Raw genomic sequence first — 24,506 nt, 5'->3', positions numbered from 1 at the left:
CACTTTATTATATTTTCTTTTGGTATTATTATCTAATTCACAGGTGTCCACCCCCCTCTCTGAAGGATACCCCCCTCAATGAGATCAAAACCCTCCCAAATTACCTCTGCTACAGACTTCCCTCCACTTGGGCACCTCAGTCTGTTTGGTAATATTATAAAAATTTTGGTAATTTATTTAAGAAAAAATATATTAAAAAAGAAATGGATTCACAGAAAATGAATAGAAATTCAGAACTTGTTTATAAAGATTTAATATTTTCTGCATAGCTGAGATACATAACTTCATACCTTATGCAATGTTTTAAAAACATTTTAATAAACAAAGATATTAAAAACATAGTTATAAAATTTTGAAACACAAAATGGTGGTAACTTTTGTTGAATTAATTCTCACTACATAAGGCAGCATTTTTCATGTGTAACAATAATAGAATTAAAATGATTTACAAATATGAATGCAATTGTCTAACAATTCAGCAACATATCTTTTTAAGGTAAATAAAATCTAGGGTAAATATAAAAATATATTTTTCATGAAATTTTAGGAACTAAATGAAGAGAAATAATGTAAAAATCACATGTCAATAAAATAATTTAGTTTCAATACATGTATTAAATTATTTTAAATACAAAATTATACTAACTTAAAAATATTTTTTAAAAAAATACAAAATTGTAGTGAAAAAAAATGGAATTTTACAACTTTCAACAAAACAAACACATTTAAATTTCTCAAGAGTTTGCATTTACTTAAAAGTTTGCATTGATCCTCCTGGCAACAAGACCACATCTATTCAATGCAGAGGCACAGCAAAGGAAGGACATCCCCCTCCCCCCGTTTTGTCCAATTTTCTCTCACAACCTGCATAAGTTCTTAAAACAAAACTAATAAGAACCTTCATAAAATGCAGACCAAATTGTATACACTCCGGTATTCTACCAGGAGGTGCATTTGAAAAGGAAATTAAATTAATTCTCTTATTATTATAAACTCATTGACTTAAACTCTCTTGAGTAAATATGTCCAAAATATTGCACCCCAACATGGAAAGAGACACAGCTTAAAATTTGGGGAGTACAAACTAGTGGTTTAAAATCGAAAATTTGATGGTCCTTCTTGCCACTAAGTTAGCTTACATAAATGGTGCAAGATGGCTTCAAAAGGATTTTATAAATAGTGATACATTATTGAATTTTCATTATTTAGAGAAATATTTTTGAACTTGAAGTACTTATCATTAATTTAGACAACAAAAACTAACCAGTGAACATCACATCATAATTGTTTTATGGGCATTGTGGTTTTTGAGACTAAATCACTTAAAACTACTGTTGCGTAAAAACCTTGATTTTCCCAAATGTTCTTTTTTTCTCTCAAGTTTGTCGCTTTCCTTGCCGGGGTGTGATTAGTATTTCTGTAGTTCTTTACAGAAATCAAATTTACTTTAACAAATCCTCATATATATATATATAACAGCGAATTCACTGATTGAGTAGCGCTCCTGACTTCATCAACAATAAAGCTCACACCACAGCCTGCTAATTTGATAACATTTTTGGTAATGTTTGACGTGCACTGCACGAAAATGTTTTATTCTGACAAGGCTGAACTGGATTCATTCTGTTCTGTAACTTTCACTGATAAGAATCATTTTAGGAGAATGAAGAAACGAAAAGTGGTCAACAATGAACACTATCTACTAGAATTTATGATTGATCCACTGGAGTTGGGATTATAATTTCAACTATCAAAATATCACCAAACAGGCAATGGCTTTGTTCAAATGTAGAAGCAATTTTGACCTGTCATACCCTGACGGGCGATTTTCTAGTTAATAATAAGCAGCGATTGTAATTTAACATTTTCTATTGTAACACACGGGTGTAAAAGAGATTACTTTTTTTTTAATTATAGTAGGTATACAAATTTAATGACTAGGACTGCCCATCCCCCTGTCTCTTAAAGAGGATGGGTTAAAAATTAATAATGATTTTTAAAATCTTAAAAGTGTAAATGAAATTGACTAAGTACTGTGTAAGTGGAGGGGAGTGTGTAGGGGAGGAGGGATCTTGAATATACAAAATTAAAGGGGCCTTATAGCCGACTGCCTTCTCTAGTGATCTAGAGAAGTTGGACTGTCATGGGGAGTTCCCGGGTTCAAAACCTGGCTCGGCATAGATGGTTTTTATCTCTCCTGTCCTTGTCCTTTCTTTGTGCAAATGTGTTATTGTGCTAGGAATGGTTGCCCACACTATAAACAGCTCTTTATAGCATGGTGTACTGTGGAAGTCAGACTTCGCACCAAATTACTGCACAGTTGGAAAAGTGAAGCAGCTGACCCAAAATGCCAGCCTGGCTGGCACAAGAAAGGGCAGTTATAAACCAGGGGTGTTTGTGATTCAAAAGTTCTGGGCTGCCGATTCCGAAAATTTTGAGCCGACAACACATTTAGAAACTGAAAAATCATTTGAAAAAAAAAAAAAGATTTTTAAGTTTTTCCCCCATGATTTTTGCATGCATATTTGAAAAGTTTTTACAGGGGGGGGGGGGCTAGCTTTCTCATAGTTTCCAAAAATTTCACTGTCTTCAGAAAGTTTTGCTTGAGTTCACTATTACCCCTGTTATAGCCCTAAAATGTATTTGTCCAATTTTACTTGGGATCTAGTCCCATAATATGCTGCTGTTAAAATCAACATAACGAATTTTCTCTTTTTAAATCACTGAATTCATACTATAATTAAATCTGATACCAAAAGAATAAATATATTTTTTAACACGGGCTTCACTGATTTCTCATCAACTAGGAACAGAAATTTATTTTTAAATGTTGGTCCTTCCATGAAGTAGCTATGACACAACAAAAAAGGAATGTTTTACCAACGAATGAACAATATAAAAACGTAAAAAGATCAGCAATTACCAAACTATTGTATCACCAAGCTTTGTTGTGAGTTGTGGCCATTGTAAAGTCTTAGCCTGCTTGTACCCTTTGAACTTTTATAAGACTTTGATTGATATTCTGCATTTGCCTCACATGGTTAAGCTTCAAAACTTTTCTTTATCAAGTTTTTGAGGTGACAGGTTACATTTCTAAGCAGTTTAGGTTTTTATGTTCTGCTGTTTTTAAAAATTCTGAGACAATGCTTAACTGTCTCTACAAACATTTCAAAAACAAAATTTTTGATTAGGCACATGGATATCAACACTTTGGGAAGTACTGATCAAAAAGTTAAACAATTTTTCATATTTGTAAAACTAGCCCAGCTGAAGAAATATTATCACCTCCTCCACCAGTCTGCAAGACATCTGTACACACTAGCACAGGCGATACACAAAACATTAAGTCATCTTCATCCCAACAAGAGACTGGCTGTTTAGTTTCAAATGGAATGCGATGGAAATCCTGTTGCATACTGGATGTAAAAGCATCATCCATTATGAGTTTGGCATTTTTTATATTGATTTCATCAGATCCACATGTATGCCTGTTGGCGGTGAGAGCAGACTTGGCTGCTGCTGCTTTTGTGTTTTTCCACTGAGATTCTTTGTTAACAAGAAAAGCTTGGAACGCTAAAGTATGTACATGCAGTCTGGTTAGTTTTCGACGACCTGAAGTTTCTTCGGTACCTTGTAGATAGCTAGAAGAGTAAAAATTCTTTGAAGTGTTGAAAAATTACACACAATATATATGCACATCCACACAGTAAAACGCTATTATACTGTGCCACGGTACACCACAGAATCGGACATTGCCTGGTGCATCAAAAAGAGTGTGTGAGGTTAGGGGGCATGGTCCCAGCAGCTGTTTTTTTTTTTGAAAATTTGGCTATATTAAAGATTGTTTAACATGATTCTATAACCTCCAAAAAATGTGGAATATGGCCTCGAAAATTGGGACGGATGACCATCGAAGATTTTCCCCTTCCAATTCAAAGTTCCATTTTGATGAAACATGATGAGAACGGCCCATTTCTTTGGAATTTTTAGTTTTTACTTTCGTAAAATATATAAATCTACAATATAAAAAATCATTTTTCAATCAATCATTAATTTTAAACTCTGAAAAGTGAAGGGGTGAAGCCCCTTTACTTTTGAAAATAAGGTGGCAACTGCTCCTCTAGCTGCCCCCTCCCCCAACCCCGTTCAAGCCGCCTATGGAATCGAATATAATGCAATTGCAATCATGTCTCCTATTATTTGAACTTGGTTTCGCCCCATCTAGGACTGATTCCTTTCTTTGCTATTGCAGCCAAAGTCAGCCTGAAAAATTCCCACCTGGCTAGTAGAAACAAACTTAAACTTGGTCTTGTGAGGTTCTTCCCTTCCCCACAGATCAATCAAAAGTATGCTGAAAACCCAACTCCTATCCCTTCTAATCTTAGCTTTCTTTAAAAATGGCAAAAAAAAAAATCACTTGAGGCTATTGCTCTAACAGATTCTATATCAGCGGTTCCCAACCTGGTAGTAATTGCCCCCAAAAGGGTTTAAGTAGGATTTTTCCAAGGGTAAAATAACTACCAGGATGGGATCATTGTCATCACAAAACAAAATTAATAAAAATCATGTACAGTAAAATCCCTCTAATGCGGACACTAACGAGACATATTTTTTTGTTCGCAATAGGGGGGGGGGATCCACAAGACAGGGGTTTAATAATGTTATTTGCCTTGGAATCGGGGAATTAAAAATTGTCCACATAAGAAGGGGGTCCGCCTTTGAGGGGTGTCCATTAGGAGGGGTTTTACTGTATATCAAATCTTATCTAATCAATAATCATCAGCGATTGATAAAAGATAATAAATTTGGAGCTGTGCAGTGGCCGAAATAACAACTATTAAACAAATTGTTATAAATAAGCGACATCATATTATCAACCGTCTTATTGACTACTTCTTGATTTTTTATAACAAATTGCTAAGAAACAAGTGTTCTATATTGGAATGGTTAAAATAATTAAAATCATTATTCATTGAGTTATCCGACAAAAAGTGTAGCTTTAGTCCGATGTCTTTTCATCCATAGCTCATTTCTTTTGCATTGAAAAAGGCATTCCTTGGAACACTGAAACACGTGTCTGCAGTAATCCACAATTTGTTTTTTAACGCAGTTATTTCTTATATTCCTTTTTAGCACAAAGGTTATTTGTTTATCTAAAGCTACTTACTTGAATACATTCCTCATCTGGTCTAAAACAGCTGCAATTCTAGGGCGAGATTCAGCAAGTAAACTTACATTCCCATATTTCATCATCTGGTACAAATTAGGGAGCTCCTGTTCATTCATTCCAAGAGAATCGGCAAACGGAATTATATTTTCAACAAGATTTTTTAGAAGCGTTTCATCACTGAAAGATGCCATTTCAAAATGAATTCTCACATTGTTAGGCTGTTTTGCCATTAATGCTTGAACTTTCTGCAGCTGTTTCAGTTGGGCATCTAAAAATAAATAAAAACTTAGTTTTTTTGTTAGTTTTTTCAAATTAATATTATAATGAGCAATAAATTGGTTAGCTGTGTTGTGCTTTCCAAACAATTTCTTTAAAAAAATGATGAAGAGAATTTTGTTCTTAATTAGAAGAGTAGGGGGAAGTATAAATTCTTAAGAATCAAATTTTTGAATGTGTATACAGAGTATTTCTGAACTCTTGGGCAAATTTTTAAGGGGTGATAGTACACAACAGGATAAAAAATATAATAGCAAAAATAAGGGTCCCAAATGTCTTCCGAATGAGATAGGCGACATTAAAGTTTAGGGTCCAAAATTTCAAATGATCATAAAAAATGGAAAATTTATTCGATTCGTTTGTGGTTTTCGCTAAAATTATTCTTTTTATCAATATTTTCTTGGAAATAAATTTTGGCGATGTAGTTTTAAAAATGCGGTTAGAGGGTGCTTTAGACTTTGGAGTGACCAACAACTATTTTTTACCTCAACTTTTGAATCTCATTAGGTTTTTTTCTAATGTTTGGTCTTAAACTTAAATTTTCAGCTCAAAATGAGAATCATTGGGTGTGATTATGTCGCACAAACTGAACTGTGTTCAGAAGTTGAAATACACTCTGTCACAAAAAAAAAAAAAAAAAAACATAAACTTAGAAGGAAACGAGCAATCTTCACAAAACTTAAAATGGATATGGCCTATGACAATGTAAGGAAATGATTACAAATTCAGAATAAAAGATTGTTTTATTGAAAAGTTATGACAAGATAAAGGTTACAAAACCGTAAGTTGTATAGCCTCCTCTAGCAGCTATACAAGACAAAACACGGCGTAATATGGAATGAAATAGGTTACCAATGACCACTGGGACTAAACCGGGATTCATCATTGAAGATAACATGCCTCCTATCTGTCACAACCCAGCTAATCAAGTGCATCGAAAATCCAATCCATCGCAATGGACGCCGGTTTGAGATACCAACCAGCGTCTTTCAGTCTACTCATTGTTTTCTTGGTATCATCAGTTTCTTGGAAGGTGTTAAACGGCATGGAACTAATGTTAGCGACCTTTTTGATGTGGTGGTGGCCACTTTATGATGTGCTATCTTCGGGCTCATTTATGTTTCTAGAATGCTTTAACAAACCACAATAGAGTGATTCATTTATTTTTTACCTACAATAAGCTACTACCATATCTCTCTGACCAAGGTGGCGGCAAATACGCGCGCACAACCAACCTGTTTCTCTAAGACCTACTGTATGTTCCTTTAAAAAGTCCAAGAATTGTTCCTATACCTCTAAAAGGTTATCCGAATTACAATAGCATCCTTACAACTTGACAGTTTCGTTTGAAGTGCTCTTTGACACAAACTTTCACACTTTCAACCGTACCTATCTGCGCACCTTGTATGTACACATCTCATTTACCCTTTTGTCACTGGCGATGAAATTTAAATCATCTCTTACCAAACTACATTCCTGCCAAGTTGGTTGGTTGCAGCTCAATTTATTCCTATGCATACATGTTTTTGTGACAAAGTGTATTTCAACCTTTGAAGACAGTTTAGTTTCTGCTATTTAATCACTCTCAACAATTTAGATTTTTGGCTTAAATTTTAAGTTTTAAGTCTAAGTATTAGAAAACAATCAATGAGATTCAAAAATAGCGGTAAAAAATAGTTGTTTGTTGCTCCAAAGTCTAAATCGCCCTCTATTGGGATTTTTTAAACTACATGTTCAAAAGTTATCTTCAAGGAAACACTGATAAAAAGAATAATTTTAGCGAAAACCGCAACGAATCGGCCGATGTTACTGTTTTTTACGATCATTTGAAATTTTGGACCCTAAACTTTAATGGCACCTAACTCCTTCGGAAGACATTTGGGACCCTTAGTTTGGCCATTATATATTATTGTGTAGAGAATGCTGCTGTACCCACCGACGGTTGTACCTACGGACGTCTGTCGGGAAATTCTGGGTATCATCAAGAGAGATCCTATATGGGGTTCAACATGTGTACCACAACCCTCTCCGGTACCCCAGGAAGTTTCAACGCCATCAAACGAATATTTAAGATTCTATCACATTTTTTCGGTTTTAGTCGGATCTAAGTAAAAAAAACATAAGGAATTTCTTTTTTTTTTGTCCGTTATGGATTATATTATTCATTTTTGTTGTAGTTATCATGATTCCCTATATTTTGAAGGTTTTGTTTCTGATTTCTTATGTTGTAATACTGTGGTCCTGTCGATGTGACTGGCTTGCAAAACCAAAATGGTGTACCTTTGTACCTGAGGACACACAACCATATGTAACTATGGGCGGCAATTTTTAGTCTCCTTGGGACTTTGGGTCACACGCAAGTCTTCTTACAATGAGAAGTAGTACCTCAAAATGGTGCCTTGTAATCAATGTCCGAAATTTGCTTTCAACAATGATGAAGAATTTGAAGTAGGGCTTGAAGATATAGTGTTGAAGTAAGCCCCACCTGTTGTAGGATCTACAGACCGTCAATCTCACCTGTTTTCATTTGAAGTTGACTTTTACAGATTTTTGTTGGTTTAATCTAAAGTGAGTATATTTGTAATGGGTTAATTTTGGTTAAAGGTTTCAATTTGCATATAAATTGAGGTTATTATGTAGGTAGATAGAGAGCCATAATATCATGAATCTAGTTATTTTTTTGTTTAAAAACATATTAATTTTTCATAACATCATTAACTCTCTTAAGAGTAATAACTTTTTAAAGAGTTCACTGATGTCAAAAAATAAGGGAAATTAAATAAAAAGGGAAAAAGTCTGCGATTAATTTTCAAAGTTTAATTTCTGTTGGATATTTTATTTAATGTTATTTTCAGTGGATGTTTGAATTATTTCAAAAAAAAAAAAAAAGGCTTAAGAAAATTTATTGAGTATAATTGAGTTCCTCAGACCTATTTATATATTATTTTTTTTGTATGTTCATGGGTACAAACGCACCTGTCCGCGGGGTGAACGGGGTGTTGTACCCAAGGACAAAAAAGATGGTTTTTAAGAAATTTTTTTTGAAGTTGAAAGCAGTGAGATTTCCACCTGACAAAAATTTCCAAATTAGATAAGTTGTAGATTCTGCCAGAAAAAATTTCTGATCGATTATCCATTCCCATAGACCAGCAAAAATTGAAAAGTAAATTTTGTCCGTGGGTATAGCAGCTTCCCCTACTATCCCACCTTAAAGTTTTGCCCAAGAGTTCAGGAACACCCTGTATTTCATTACTATAAATCTCAAGTTTCAATAATTTGTAATTTTAAATGTATATTTTGAAGCTTAAAGATTTTGAAAAAAGCATAATTTTAATCTGTTAATAACAAAAGCTTCATGTTTTGAAAACAAAATTTCCTGTTTCTAATCAGTATCTTCACTAAGAAGATAAGACTATCATAAAATAATGTATCTTAACCTTCAATATTAATTCAAGATAAGATTAACAGTATTGATAACGTAAAAGCTAAACAATGTTTAGAATACAAATGTTAAAGTATTTATAGGTAAACAAAGTTCTTACTTAAAATGCATTGGACATAAATGTCCTTAAAAATACTGGTATATTGCATTAATTACTTTACTTTAACAGATTATTTTAAACTATTGCTAAATTAAAAATTATGAAAAATAATAAAACATTGTTCTGACGCAGGAAGATAAAGGCAGTATCTGCAGAAATGAGTTTTTGAGATATTTGAAGACAAATGTTTAAAATTCCATACTAATAATAGAAAAATATTGAAATTCAATGTGTTTTTTGATTTTTTTTTCTTTTTTTTTGCATTTTTGTCATTTATTGTACGCTAGCTTTATTGTACAAGCTTGCTTATTGGTTAACCCAGGAAAAAAAATGTCTAATTCCTCCATTTCCGTATTGTTAGAATTGAATCCAAAAAATGTTTCTTCAAATATCTAGAAAATTCATTTCTGCAGATACTGCCATTTACCCACCCATGGCAGATAATCTCCCCTTAAGTATGCATGCCAGATTTCTGAAATGTTCAACCGGGACACCAGAATACACCCTCCTTGAATCGTAATAAGAATATGCTAATTACTTAAAGACAAAGAGTTAAGACAAAGGAACAAACAATCCAATCTTGTGCTAATAGAGGCACCCCCCTTGACTGTATGGTTGTTTATTTTACACAGCCTAAATTGCAAAAAAGGAAAATTCAAGCATGTAAAATAAACAACCTACAGGCAGTGAGCCAATCTTGTTGGCATCGGAACCCCCCCCCCCTTCCAAGCTTAGCCTTCAATTCACAAGTCGAACTGCACCATGCTGCAGATACTCGCTAATAAAATAAATTACCAGCTTGTTGGCACTCTAAGCTTCAATGATATGACCTCTGGCTCGGTTATTCACTAATCCAGACTGATGAGTTCTAATAAGAACAAAACTGCAGTCTCAAATGTGATAACTGGGCTGCCTGGTGTATTGCTTGTAGTTCTGACTTTAGGGGCCATAATGTACTGCTAGCATTTTAGTCTTGAGCTTTCAAAAAAATTGCAATGAAAATATCACAGAATAAACATATTATTTATAATAGAAATTTGGAAGCTCACAATTGTGTGATTAACTCTATGAAAGTTTTCTAATAATTTTCTTTTGTTTTTAATCAATAAAAAACTGTTTATACCTTATGAGAAGCAGGGTTGCTGTTTTATTATTTTGTTATGGTTCTATTTTTTATTGAAGTCTATAGCATAAGAAAAAGTGGACAAAATCAAAATCTACAAATTTTCCTATGTTTGACACAAAAAGTAATTGCTATGATGCAGTGGAGTTGTACCCCTATAATTTTGCTTAATAATAAAATATTTAACATTAATGATAAATAAAAATAGATTGTGCCAAGAAACGGGAAATTAAAGTTTAAAAACTAGAATTCAATCAGGTCCGGACTAAAATTTTTGAGGACACTGGGCTCAAAATTTATCTGGTACAAAACTGGAAAACTCTGATGAGGTAGAGTGCAGGTTTGTGAGATGAGGACTAATAAATTTTAAAAAGTTGATTTTTCCCCCCTGGGGCACTTATTACTTCCTTTTACAAAAAAAGGAAGTATTGTATTCGCGAAAAAATTTTCACCCAAAAATCGGCCTCAATTTCCATTTTGCTCACTCCCGAATGACTGTTGAGTTTTTTTTTCAACCCGACCACACATGGATATGTGCCTAGGAACGTACAGACACCCGAAATATCAATTTTGACTATCCCCGAGTTAATTACAACGAGTTTTCTCGTGACATCTGTATGTACGTTTGTATGTGCGTATGTATGTCGCATAACTCAAGAAGGGAATGTCCAAGAAAGTTGAAAGTTGGTATGTAGACTCCTAGTAGGGTCTAGTTATGCACCTTCCTTTTTTGTTGCATTCGGATGCTCCAAAGAGGGTGTTTTGCCCCCTTTTTGGTGGGAAATCATTGCTAATTTCGATGTAAACTCAAGTGGTGTTATAATTTGGCGGACACTTGGCGATATATCGCCAGTGTTTTGGTCGCCAAGTTTTGTCGAAATCACAAATTTTGTGATTTTTTTTAAAATCTAGTTTTAATTTGGCCACTGTTGGTGATATTTAGAGAGTAAACTATTGAATCATATCAAAACTCCCAGTAATGAGAAAATGACATTAAATTGGAGTAAAAGGAAGTCATGTGATGCACACATCAGCTCATTTTTAAAAGAAAAATAACAATAAATTTTTTACTGATTTATAGAAATTGATAATAAAATGATCTCTGACTAATGCAGATTAAAATAATTTAATCATATTTATTACCTAATCAAAATTAGCAAAACATTTTTTGTTAATAAAATCCTACATCGTGGTATTATGAAATTCCTTTAGGTTATTAAAAAGTTTACAATTAAAACTAAAACAAGAAAAAAGTTATGCTTAGCGTTGCAATTTTGCTCATTTTTACTATTTATACATTTTTGAAGGGGATGAATTCCATACTAATTGAAATTCAATGTGTTTTTTGATTTTTTTTTTTTTTTTTTTTTTTTGCATTTTTGTCATTTATTGTACACTAGCTTTATTGCACAAGCTTGCTTATTGGTTAACTCAGGAAAAAAAATGTCTAATTCCTCCATTTCCGTATTGTTAGAATTAAATCCAAAAAATGTTTCTTCAAATATCTAGAAAATTCATTTCTGCACATACTGCCATTTACCCACCTATGGCAGATAATCTTCCCTTAAGTATGCATGCCAGATTTCTGAAATGTTCAACCAGAACACCAGAATACACCCTCCTTGAATCGTAATAATAATATGCTAATTACTTAAAGATGAAGAGTTAAGACAAAATTAGTCATGAAATTCAACTCAACATAGACTAGGATTATTCCAGCGACCATAGCAATGTTTTTCTCTTTTTAAATTTAATTTTGTTCCTCTTTTTTTCATTTTTTAACAAAATTTTCACAAGAATTTCTAATTTTGAGGTCAAAAAATCATCATGTGCTTGAATTTTTACATTTGTCAAAATACAATTTAAAAAGTAATAACTAACATTTTGAAACTGCTTGTAGTTCAGGGGGGTTAGCGAGGGAACGGGGGGCAGGGTCAAGCAGTAGCCCATAAATAAAACAAAAATTTTAAAACATAGTAAAGTATTAGCTACTAGTTAATGTAAGTAGTAGTTACAAAAACTATAGTTGGGGCAAACCTAACTTGGCAGCTTTTGTATGGTGTGATTAGGATTTGTGTAGCCTTTACAATGCTGCCAGATTATGTTTGCCCCAACAATAGATACATTATTACAGAAATTTCAATCACAACAAATACACACCTGCTGGCATAGGAAAATTGTCCATCATATGTAAACCACTTATCACCAAGAGATCTGGTTTGTATAAGTTCACTTTCTGGATAAACATATCAATTGATGATAGTTTAGGATTTTCATGATCATTATGAACAATAAAACTGAAAAATATGAAACACATCACAAAACAGAACAAAAATTTAAATGACGTAAAAGTAAACAATACTAATAACACCAGAAAAAAAGTTTGATAATGTTAAACAATCAATTATCTGCAAAGTAGCAGAGCACCGTAGTCTAAAGTTGTTTTCTTTCTTATTTGAGATGGTAGATCACTGTTTAAAAAATGCCAGTAATAAAAAATTATATAAATATTTTCTTCAGTAGAGTATAATTGGAAGAGGTTAATACCTATTTTGTCTCTTAAGAGTATGTGGTAGACAGTAGCGTACGTAGACTTGGTGCCCCCCGCCTCCATTAGATTTTTAAAAATAAAATAATTTTAATAACATGGTGTATTTTTTCAGAGCTTGCAAACCTCGCACCCTCTTGTGCCCCCCGCGCCACAGGAGTACTATGTACGCCATTGGTGGTAGTTTTGTTAACCACTAGATGAGTTTTAATATTGCTATAAAAAATGAAAAACTGTTCAACTTTAAGTAATTCTAAAGGGTCATTTCACAGTTTTTTAGACATTTATGTAGTGTCTGTAACGTAACCTTTTTTTTGCCATAACTTTTTAATTTACTGTTTGATTAGCATATTATTTTATTTTGAGCTTTTCCTACCAACACACCAACTTAAATTAAAATAATTTGCAAATCAAACAGTAAATTAAAAAGTTTTTGGCAAAAAACATCACGTTACAAACTTTACATAAATGTCAAAAATACCGTGAAATGGACCTAAAAGGAAAAAAAAGGATCATACAGGTCAAAATTGGTTAAAAACAAACTCAAAGATACCTTTAATACTAATTTTGTCTTAACCGTAGCTCTTATCTTATATCCAAAAAACAATAAATAGCATTACATGTAAATACAGTAGGGCTGGGGTCACAAATGTAGTTTACTTTTAGCAGTAATTCGTAATAAGCACGTTCAAATTGACGAGGCTTGACTGTACAATGAAAAATGGCTACTTTCATTAAAATATACTAACCCGATTTGCCCTGGGTGGAGAAAAAGGTCCCCATCTTTGGCCAGCAGGATATTCCAGCAATAAATGAATATCATCATCTTTAACTGATGGGCCCTGAAACAGTAATTTTTTCTGAAAACTGTTCCTGTTCTTGTAGAGATTCTGAAACTTGAGCTCCCAACAGCACCTGGCAGCCTTCCTTGGCAAATCGTTTTGCCATTACTGGAGCATTGCCGCCAATCATTGAGCGAGCACTTGGAGCTTTCATTGCCATTTCCACCAATTCATTGAAAAAAGTAGAGTTTGAAATATATCTTCTACAAATAAAAGCAAGTTAAAAAAAATTTAATTTTTGAGTTGAAAATGTTTTACAGCAATTGATGCCCACATTCCACATACAAAAAGCAATTTAGAACAATAGAAACATATGATATAAAACATGAAATTTTAAGTAAAGATCATTCAATTAATTAGACATTAAAGATGCTATAAGACTTGAAATGGTTGTGGTAGCCTGACCAGTAAAGCATCGGACGTGACTGGAACATCCCAGGTACGATTCTAGACAGTCGAAGGTACAGCCTCTTCATTAATGGTGACTAGGGGTGTTAAATATGGTCACAAAATCATCCAAGTCAATCGATACTTCTGGCGGTGCTAAGCCAGGAGTTGTTTTGCTTCCTGTTTGGTTATAAATTATCGAAAAGTTCATAGATGGTGCTGCCATGCATTGTGCGCTGTCTGAGTCAAATCAGACTTCCACTTGGTTATCAAAATACGGAAGCCATACTTCTCTGCCTTAAATTGAGTAATATAGCTACTCAGGATCAGGTATCCGAATGGTATAAGCAGGGCCCGACTAACTAAAAGTGAGGCCCAAGGCCCACAATAATTTGGAGGCCCCCTGAAGGCTATTATTTTAATAATGTGTGTATTTTTCGTATAATTGTAATGCTATGCATAACTCTTTAAGTAATTTGGGGCCCCTTAGGAAGAGGGGGCCCCAGGCCCAGGCCTAGTAGGCCTGTGCGGTAATCAGGCCCTGGGTATAAGTAAGAACAACATAAGACTTTTAGGGGAAAATCATTATGTACAACATTTAAAAATTAATGAGCTAATTTTGATAAAATGAGTGCAATTTTAGTTTCCATAATTTTTCTTCTGCTATGTGTTTATTCATAGGATGGACTAGAACAGAGGTCTTCAGCCTGGGTTCTGCAAAACATTAGTGTTCCTCAGATACAAGTGACCAACAACTATTTGCTTAATCAAAGCATCAAAATTTTAGTAAAAATTAAAATTTGTGCAAAAGATGGTTAATTCTTAAAGGTGGCTTGCTTTTAAAAATAAATATTTAATTATTTGCTTCCATTTATTATTTGGAGTATAAATTTTAGAAAATCATCAATAAGATACAATTAGCTACCTTACAACCTTTTGAATAAAGCGTTTGTAGTATAGTAAATTAAAGATCCAAAAATAATTTTTGTATGATAATGCTACATAAACCTGGGACAAGGGATCTGTCTGTGCCTAGAGCTGCAAATTTTTTGTCAAATTTTTAAAAAAAATTAAATGTTGCCTTGATGGATAAAGCAGAGGTTAAGCCATGGCCTCTGGTCAAACAGCAAATTCAAAAGAAACGTTATAACACCACTCTCTTGACAAGACTAAAGAGATCCCAAAATGTGGTTCTAAACCATTATTTTTGGAAAATACACTTCCTGTCCATGTACATCCCACTCATCAAATTTAATTAAAAATTTTATTTTTAAAATTTAAATTTTGAGCATTTTCAGAAAGAAAACTGGTTATATCACCCCTTCCTTCCTAACTTGGATAAGAAGCCTAAAATAGACTTAAATTTCAAGTAATTTTTCGTACAGAAGCTTCTTTTTCTCCTCTGTTTACCGTTGCTAAAGATATATTTAAAATGTGACTTCATTTGAGCTTGTGAGTGTTAAGAGTGTGAGCTCTTAAATCTCTCATCCTAATTCCACCAAAGATATCTTAAAAATAGCAGTTTTCGAGCCTCAATGTCAAAACACTACAGAGAGAGAACCCAAACTCTCTGTCTTCCTCTAACATCACCAAACATAGCTTAAAAATGCATTGTCGGACCTTCACTTTAAAAAAATTTCCAAAGTCGCATTGCATTTTTATAACTTAAAAAAAAAGGGGGGGGGGATCGAAATGGATCCTCGTTTTTCTTATGTCATCAAAGATAGCTTAAAAGGCCTTTATAGGATTTTAATGTTGAAAAATTTCCTAGGGTTGGTCCAATACTTTCATTCATTCCCTAAAATTACAGTAAAAGAGAGCCTGAAATAAAATCTTAAAGATTTCAATTTCAAATATTTTCTGGGAGTTCTTCATTGTTGCTCAAAAGTAATTGGTAAAGCACAATAAAATTTTACATAACCAGTAAAACATTTTAGAGGAGGATTTTTTTTTATATGGACAACATTTTTTTTTGCAGGACACCCGACTAGTATACATTGAGGACATGAGAAAAATCTTTAAGTGATAATGTAAAAATTGATTCGCTTCCATTTTCTATTGACAATTTATTTTAAAGTTGTAATAGAAGGATGAATATAAATTCTTACTCTGCTGCAGCTCCATGACGGTAGAAGTAAGCAAACACTTTCAAAAACTCCTCTCTTGACGAAACAGAAAAGAAATGCTCTGGATTTTCGGGTGCTTGATCAAAAACAACTTCGTTACTTTGAACTACAATATCCAAACAAGATCCAAAGCCAATAGCAACTTTAGCTTCAGGATTCACCGCTACAGATTTTTCCTCATTCAGAAGGCCAGAAAGGGTTTCTTCTAACAGCAGAAGTCCATTATCGCGTACATTTTTATTATATAAATATGCTAAAAAAATAACTGTAATAGAAATAACGGAGCTTATAGAAAGTTTAGTAGCTAATGGCATAATATTTTTCTTATATTTAACATTTAGCAATCGTCGCTCTTTTCCCCTATCTTTTCTCTTCTTATTTCTTACAACCATCGCAAATGTATCACAGATGGAAAATGTTAATCAAATTATTGATAGCAAGGTACCACATCATCCTTTACGCGTAAACAAAACGCGTGGAATAATGTTTGTAGAGGAAAAAAGCGGCGAAGGCCAAAACAACATGCAGTGAAATGTTTACTTTCCCACAAATCACTTGTAAGCGATGCTTCTTCTTCTAAAATCGTTGGGCTTTAAATCGTGCAAATTCAATTATTTTCTAACTTCTGTAATAAAATGAAGTCTTTTAATACAAATGAACGGATTAAAACTACTATAATTGAGCTGCATTTTAGACGAAAATCAATATGCAGATTTTTGCTACATTCTTAAAAGTTTGAGTTACAAACTTCTACTCTGACTACTGTTGATTTTTTTTTTTTACAAACAAACAAAAAAAGGTAAAATTGTGTACAAATGAAATGAACTTGGTAGGTACGATTGCCGTGACTTACTATTATAATAATTGCGAATGACACAGAAATTTTATCGATTTCTGGAAGCTCTTTTAGGAATATTGCTCCAGACAATTCTATATGAAAAAGTAGGTAATATATTGTTCTTCTCTAAATATCGTTTTTGGTTAGGTTGAAAATGCTTTATTTACTAAGGGCATTTATTGGTGTTTTGGCCATTAGATTTTTTTACGGTTGAAAAAATAACTGCATGAATAAATGTCATTAGTTCGGGTTATGACTTATTTTTTTGTTATTTGAACTGGCAAATGCATATTGATGTTTACTTACTCTTCCCAAATCATCCGAGAAAAAGTTCAAAATCGATCTCATTTAGTCAAAAAGTTGTACAATATACTGTGTTGGTTGAAAAATTTTAGTGTTATCAAAATTTCATGAGGAAAAATAAAAAAACATGTATTTTACTTTTTATGCTCTAGCAATTTTAAAATAATTATGTATTTTAATTGTGCTTTATTAATAAAACTAATAAAAATTGCAATTGATCAAAAATTATGAATTTTTTTTTAGAGACATACCAAGTAGCACTTTCGCGGATTATGGAGTACCAATTATGTTTTAAGAAAAACCACCGACACACACACATGATGAATTTTGAACTCATTGGAATAGTAGTGTAGACCTCCATGTCCATAAAATAGTTTTTAAAACAAAATTCCAGCTAAAATTTAATTACATAAAACTTAAAAGATTTTGTTTAGGTCAAAAATTTTACAAAAAAGTTATTTTTAACATTAAAAATAAACAAATAAATAAAAGGTAAGATCAATCAATTGGAATTAAAGCAAATTATATCAATCTATTATAGTTCTAGCCAGCCAAACATAAATAATTTTTAAAAGCAATAAATAAATAAACACTGTTAAAAGCTCAAATGTGCAAGAACACTGCAGGCACGTTTCTGTGTTACAAGGAACGTCTTTTTCAGTGCATAAAATGTGAACTAATGAATGTAAAGACATCTGACAAAAAAATCCGAAATTTGCCGGGGTTCATAAAATTAATAAGCTCACATTTTGTGCATTGAAAAAGGCATTCCTTGTAACGCCAAAACAGGTGTCTTTAGTGTTGTTTTATTTGCTTTTATGTTTTAAACAAAGGTATTTTTGTATTTCTTCTAAATAATTTTTGTTCACAGTAAAAATCCATTTTATGACATAAAAATTTCCTATTTTCCATCCTATCTTTTTTGCCTCATTTTTAATAAATAAGTTTTATTAACTTTGGAGACATTAAAACAAAGAATTACTCCATTAAAGCATAACAAACTTCATTTTTCTCAAAATTTAAATTTGACTTGTAAATAATTGCAGTATTTTATATGTTTGCACTTTTTTTTATTAATCGTAAAATCTGCCTGGAACAATATTCAATTTTTTACAGCTACTCGGTATTGGCTGAGTAGGTACCTGATTAAAACTTGGCCGAGTACCGAGTACTCGACAAATTGGCCGAGTACCGAGTAGTTACTGAGTACTCAGTATGTCTAACTTTTTTCTCAAATTAAAATGTGTTAAGATTGTTATTTATAATGCCAGGGTACCTATTCCGCCCATCCCCCGCACCCACATTAGTTCTAAGGAGCACCCCCGAAGATTAAGTCCCCTAAAAATTTCACTACCCCAGTGTGCGCCATAAACCTACCCCAGGGTTCCCACGGACCCTCAAAAGTCCCTATAAAGACCCTATTTTCAAGTATTGCTTGTAGGGGCCCCTCTAAAAGCAATATTTTGTAGTCAAAGGCCCTAAAAATTATTTAAAGGCCCTATTTTTTTAGGATTTATGTCATTCTGTGGCAAATCAATTTTTTAAAAAAAATTTCAACTTTACATCTCAGATTTTCATGAAACTTTTAGAAACCTTGCTCCTTGATGTCTTAAATTTATGTATATTTTTTAAAAATCTGTTTTATGAGTATATGTGATGTGTAATTAATTTTTGGAATTCGTTAAACAAAACTTTTTTTTTACTTGCCAGCAGTGTTTTAAAGTGTTTAGTTCAAGTTATATGGGAGCAACAGAGTTGTATAATAACAAGGTTCTTTCATGCACTTTTATTTTATATACAGTGAACTCAGGATTATCCACAAAATAAGGTGGGACCAAGGGCGCCCATATGCAAAATTTTAGGGGGGGGGGGGCTCAAAAATTTTCCCCAGGGAAACCGGTTTTGGTACAGATTAGAGATATTAAAATTTGACAATTTTAATCACTTATTCATTAATGACTGAAAAATAAATTTTTATATATTTTTGCAAAAAAAAAGCACTGAAAGCAAGGAAGTTCTCATTTCTAGGGGGGGGGGGGGGCTCAAGCCCCTCTTTGCCCCCCTATATTGGCGCCCTTGGGTGGGACGATAACTGCATATAACCGAATTTGTGGATAATGCACTAAGTAGAAGACAATATTAGTCTATGCAATACCTTAAGAAAGATCAATAATATTTGCATCCTAATTAAAATTATTAAATTGTATAAAAAATCTATATAAAAGCTAAAAATTTGTCTCTCATTATAGCAAATGGATTTAACACAAATGCGAGCAAATGGTGCAAACAGATTAATTGAAATAGATCAAGCTAGGTTACACCAAAAATGCATAGTGTGGAAGTTTTTTGAGCAGGATTGGTGCGTTCATTCGATTACACATGTTAGTCAGATAAAACTAAAAATCAGCAAGTAATGTAGACCTTAAAATCAGGTTTCAGGGACCATGAAATGTTTGATGAAATTGAAAGGGAAGGGGAAGAAAAAAAAATAGGGATGTCTAGAAACAATCTTTTAATTTTTTAAAATATTCTGTTTGATTTTTAATGCACATTCTTAAATATGTCTAAAAATTTTCAGTTGGACCATGGAGGGTTCAGTAGTTACTAAAACGTTTTAGTGAAAATTGCAGTATGGTGATTTTCAAAACGATTGACAGTTCGATGACTTTATCCGTTCATTTTTATGTTAATAAGATTATTTTTTTAGCATTGCAAAAGCATGTGCATTCAGTGTTTTTAAAGTGTTAGCCAAATTTCAAAAGTCTTAGTCAAAGACTAACTTTTATTCATTTTAAATATATTTTTGTCTACAGAAATATTTAATCAGAAAGTGAAGTATAACTTAATTTTTGACAATTTTTTGAGGATAAGAGTAGGGGTATATCCAGGAATTTTTGTCCGTTTTTAGGAATTTGGTGGGAAAAAAAATGCAAATTAAGTAGTTTTTCCACAAATCATATGTAATTTTTCAAAGGAAAAAATGGCTAAAAACAACTTCAAGTGATATTGATCATCTATACATATAATAAAATAAGATGTTTGTGTGTGTTTGTGGCGCGCATCCCAGGAAAACGGTAAGGCCTAGAAAGATGAAATTTGGTATACTGGTGCAGTTTTTGCTGAAAAAGTGCACTTCGGGCTTCGATTTTTGATATTTTTATTAGAAAAAAAGTTATTTAATGTTTTATGTTATTTTTAGCACTTTTTAGTACTTTTGACCTCACAAATCCTGAACCAATCGCGCCAGACGGATATTTTTTGTACTATTGTGTAGGAAATTTAATTTTAAATATGATAAATGAAAAAATTTTGAAGATAGAGCAATTTTTGTATTTCTTATAGATTTTTGAAAAAACTTTTATCTTACATTTTTTTCTGGGTTTAATTTTTTTCGAAACCCATCCTGCGACAAGTATTGAACCCTCAATTCTAAAATTTTAGTTGGTAATAGTAAAAACATTCCGCCCCCTTCAGAAGAAAAAAGTTTTGAAAAATATGCAATAGTTTTTTTTTTTAATTTTTTTAATGGCAGAACACAACGTGCGCTGTTCGCTTCCCGGCTGAGTTCCGAGTTTACCTCATCACGTGATCCAACTGCAATCGTTTGCCTTTTCTTCACCTTTTTTTTTTTTTTTTGCAAGCGCTACTTTTTGAACACTACGGGGAACATAGAGCTTTTATTTTTGAGGGCTATTTTGATTAAATAAATAAAGTCCGCTATTTTTTGCATGATCTTCGTTTCTGTTACAAATTGGCGGTTAGGTTAGGTTGATACAGAGATAGATAGAGGTTGAGTGGACAAAAAATGTTTTTGTTTTCGAATTAATACTTATATAAATAAAAAAAGTTTGCACTGTCAGGAGGTAGATATGCGCAGATCGTATAGATTGATAGACAAATATAGAGTTCGATATAGCAGATGGACAGCAAGAAAGAGGCATGCCCGTCATTTAAGGAATTTCAACGGGGTGTCAGTGCCCCCCTCCCCACACACACTATGACTTTGAAAAAACAATGCTTTCACATAAAAGTGGAAGTGCTTTTTGTTATTTTTCGACAAAATTTGCATGAAGAGTACGTCATACCCCCTCCTTTAAAAATATTCCAAACGACGGAACTGGAGATAGATCTAGAAAATATTTTATTCAAACTACTAATGATATACATAGATATAGATTGATTGATACCGCCACGAAATTTGTTTAAGCAGCCGCCGAAGGCGGAAACATCGGTAAAAAAGGCGAATGATAATATTGAGAAAAAAGAGAAAAACATTGATTAATACCGTCGCTAAATTGTCTAAGCAGCCGCCGAAGGCGGCAACTCTGGTGCAAAAAGGCGAACGGCGTAAAAAGGCGGACCAGCTGGTCGCCGCAGGCGGCTAGTTCTTTAATAAATTTGCGAGTAGAAATAAAACCTTTTCACGACGTAAAGACTGCATTCTTATCTTACTCCGATGTTTCAGACATCGAACCCAATGAAACAAACACGCCATTCAACAAGGCATCCGCCAACACTTTCTACTCGGTAGCCACGTTGCGCACTCGAGGCGCAAGTACAGTGGTGCAAAGAGGCGAGAGGCAAACGTCATCCTTCCTCCGATCCAATGCTAATGCGCATGCGCGCACCTTAATCTGCTCGGAGTGCTCCGAGGATAAAACAACTTTCAGTGATTGCTAGTCTGGGAGTTTTGTGAAAGGTTCGTTTTTATGGGTCGGAATTTTGTGAAGGGTCCGTTTTTAAGGGGTCCAAATTTTGTGAACGGAGCTAATTTTTATCTAGAATGACATCTGAAGGGAGATTTTTTTTTCCTCTGTGTATATTTTAGAGAATTTTCTGTTCGCCAATAAATTCGCCAAATTCAAATTTTGTTCGCCGATTTTACGCATTTGGCGCATTGGCGAATGCTTAACGCGGTCCCTGATAAGTGCAAAGTAGGTATTTAAATGAATGTGCCACCTTTCTTAAACCTTAAAGCATGCATTTCATTTCAAATATACTCAATTAAAAATAATCTTGGCCAGAATAATCCAAAAATGTATAGTGATGAAGGTTTACATTGAGTCAAAAAATTAGATCATTCAAATTAAAAAGGGAAAAAAACATTTTCAAAAAAAAATATCAATACTAGAATGCGTCAAATTTTACTAGATTCAATGCTTTTACTCGGATTCTACCACTTGTTTACATTTATCGTTTCTGACACTGTTTCCATACCCTGTTCCAATGTGGGAACAAGCTCAATTTTGTTGACAAGCACCAGGTCTTGAACCGCTTTTTTTAGGTTTGATGGTACTACAAATTCTTAATCGTATTAAGATTGGAAGAGCTGCTTGACCAGTTTAATACCAAAATTCCTCTTTCTGTCTAAAATCTATGAGTCAATTTAGAGACATCACACGGAGTAAAATCTTGCTGAAAGATAACATGTGTCACTAAATGTTTAAACTGCTGTGCCTCAGATGAAGTATATCATGCAGTATTATTGATAAACAGCAGAAGTCACGCAGTGTTTTATTTTAAGATATACATAATTTCCCAATTCCAGCAGCCCTCATGCACCCATAAGCCAAAAAGGATGTGTCAAATTGCAGAGAACGTCTTATACAAGATTTCTCATAGGCTTTTCTTTTTAAACGTCAAATCTGAACGTCTTTTTTATTTCAAAAAAAAAAAGATTCATCATTGAATATATAACTTTTCCAACCTTGTTGCCCCTGTATGAGCTTCTCTTTACTCCAGGAGAGTCGTTCATGTTTCTGCTTCATGTTTATCTTAGGTCTTACTTCGTAGATCGTCAATTAAACCTGCAGTTTATGCAACCCTGCAAATGTAGTTGGCGTGGACAAGATAACTATACATTCTTTCTCACACTTATGGATGCAAGAAGCATTTTTCAACGATTATTTTGGACGATTTACTTTAATTTGGGTTCATCTCTGATAGGTGTTGCAATTTTTCTACCTCGTATACCTTTTTAGTTGGTCAGTCCTTCTATATTCCTTTGAAATCTTACATACCATAGATTGTAAAACATTCATTTGAATTGAGTTGGATAGTTTTTTTCTAACTTTAAGAAATGATAAAGTATGCAACTTCGTTTTTTCGAATTTATCACCTTGACGACCCATTTTGAGCAATAAAAGGCTTTTAAAAGAGCGTAAAATTATCCAGGCGCCAAACTCCATACTTGTGACAAACTATGGGTTAACAGGTATGCAAATATTTTTGCTACTTTTTAAAATTCACGTTGAATGAATAGATTATTCTAATTTTTGACCCATTTAAAAAATCTATCTCTTTTTTCGGTGTGTTAATGATCCATAAGTTGTTAAAATAATATCTAAAAAGTTGTTTAAATTGATATGCCTATTCATGAATAACGAGTTTTACTCTTTTTTTTCTTGACTCACTCAGGGACACGTTTTGTTCAAACAGTTCTGATGTTCTATTATTTTGAATTTGGGTTGTAGTTAGCTAGTAACAGAAATTACTTCGTCCTGAAAAAACTACTAGAAAATTCACCTTTCCTAAATCTTTTTTGTATTCTTTCAAGCAGCTTTTTTTACTTTTTGTGCATTGAAAACTGGAAGTAATATTTGTTAGTTACGCACAGATGAAATAGATTTATTGAACTGCTCATCTAACAGTTTAATATTTCAAAGCAGTCTGTGTCCTTATGTGCAATTCTTGAGTGTTACCCCAGAGAATTAAATATCTTTTACTTGCAAAATATTTCTTTATTGCAGTTAGCAGTAGTGTTAGGGAAGCCATATTTGTTTCTTCTTAGAATGTTTAAGTCCAAAAATAGATATATTTATTCCTTATATGTTGTATATTGAAATGTACAATTCAATGTGAAGAGCATTTTAATCATCTCTCATAAGTGCTTCCCTTTTATTTTGTAATGTATTTTTGAGTATAGAAATGTACAATTGGGCAGTAATGTATTTTTTGCTAAGGAAACAAGAGACCTAATTAATTTTTCAAAAACACAGATAGAATTACTCCAGCAAAGAATTCTTCTATAAATCTCATGAGTGTTACCATTCATGATTATTACATTTAACAGGTAGCACTCATGATAAAAAAAACCCAAATAATGAGTTGATCTATAGTTATAGATATTGTATTACTTTTATCTCATACCTTTATCAAAGAGATACATTTTTTCACACATATATGTATAATAAATTCACTCAAGTGTAAAAATTGATGAGTGAACTTTGACACAAAGCTTATGTTTGCAAAAATGAAATTTGTGTGCGTTGTTTAGGAAAAACTCTTAATTCTCAAAATATGGTATTCAAATAACTAGATATTTTAGAAGAATTACTGCCAAAACTCTACA

At 33.0% G+C, this 24,506-nt stretch overlaps 1 protein-coding gene across 1 annotated transcript; it reads right to left on the bottom strand.

Moving 5' to 3' along the window:
• Positions 1-595: 595 nt before the first annotated feature.
• On the bottom strand, positions 596-16,546 carry LOC129229460 (ADP-dependent glucokinase-like). The gene is given in 6 exon segments (XM_054863774.1): positions 596-3,641; positions 5,168-5,438; positions 12,272-12,409; positions 13,411-13,540; positions 13,542-13,704; positions 15,997-16,546. Coding segments are annotated over 6 exon segments (1,509 nt in total). The 5' UTR covers positions 16,407-16,546; the 3' UTR covers positions 596-3,244.
• Positions 16,547-24,506: the final 7,960 nt, after the last annotated feature.

The sequence above is a fragment of the Uloborus diversus genome, chromosome 9, assembly GCF_026930045.1.
Source record: "Uloborus diversus isolate 005 chromosome 9, Udiv.v.3.1, whole genome shotgun sequence".
NCBI lineage: Eukaryota > Metazoa > Arthropoda > Arachnida > Araneae > Uloboridae > Uloborus > Uloborus diversus.
Note: the sequence above shows the minus strand (reverse complement) of the source record. Positions and strands in the feature narration are given on the sequence as shown.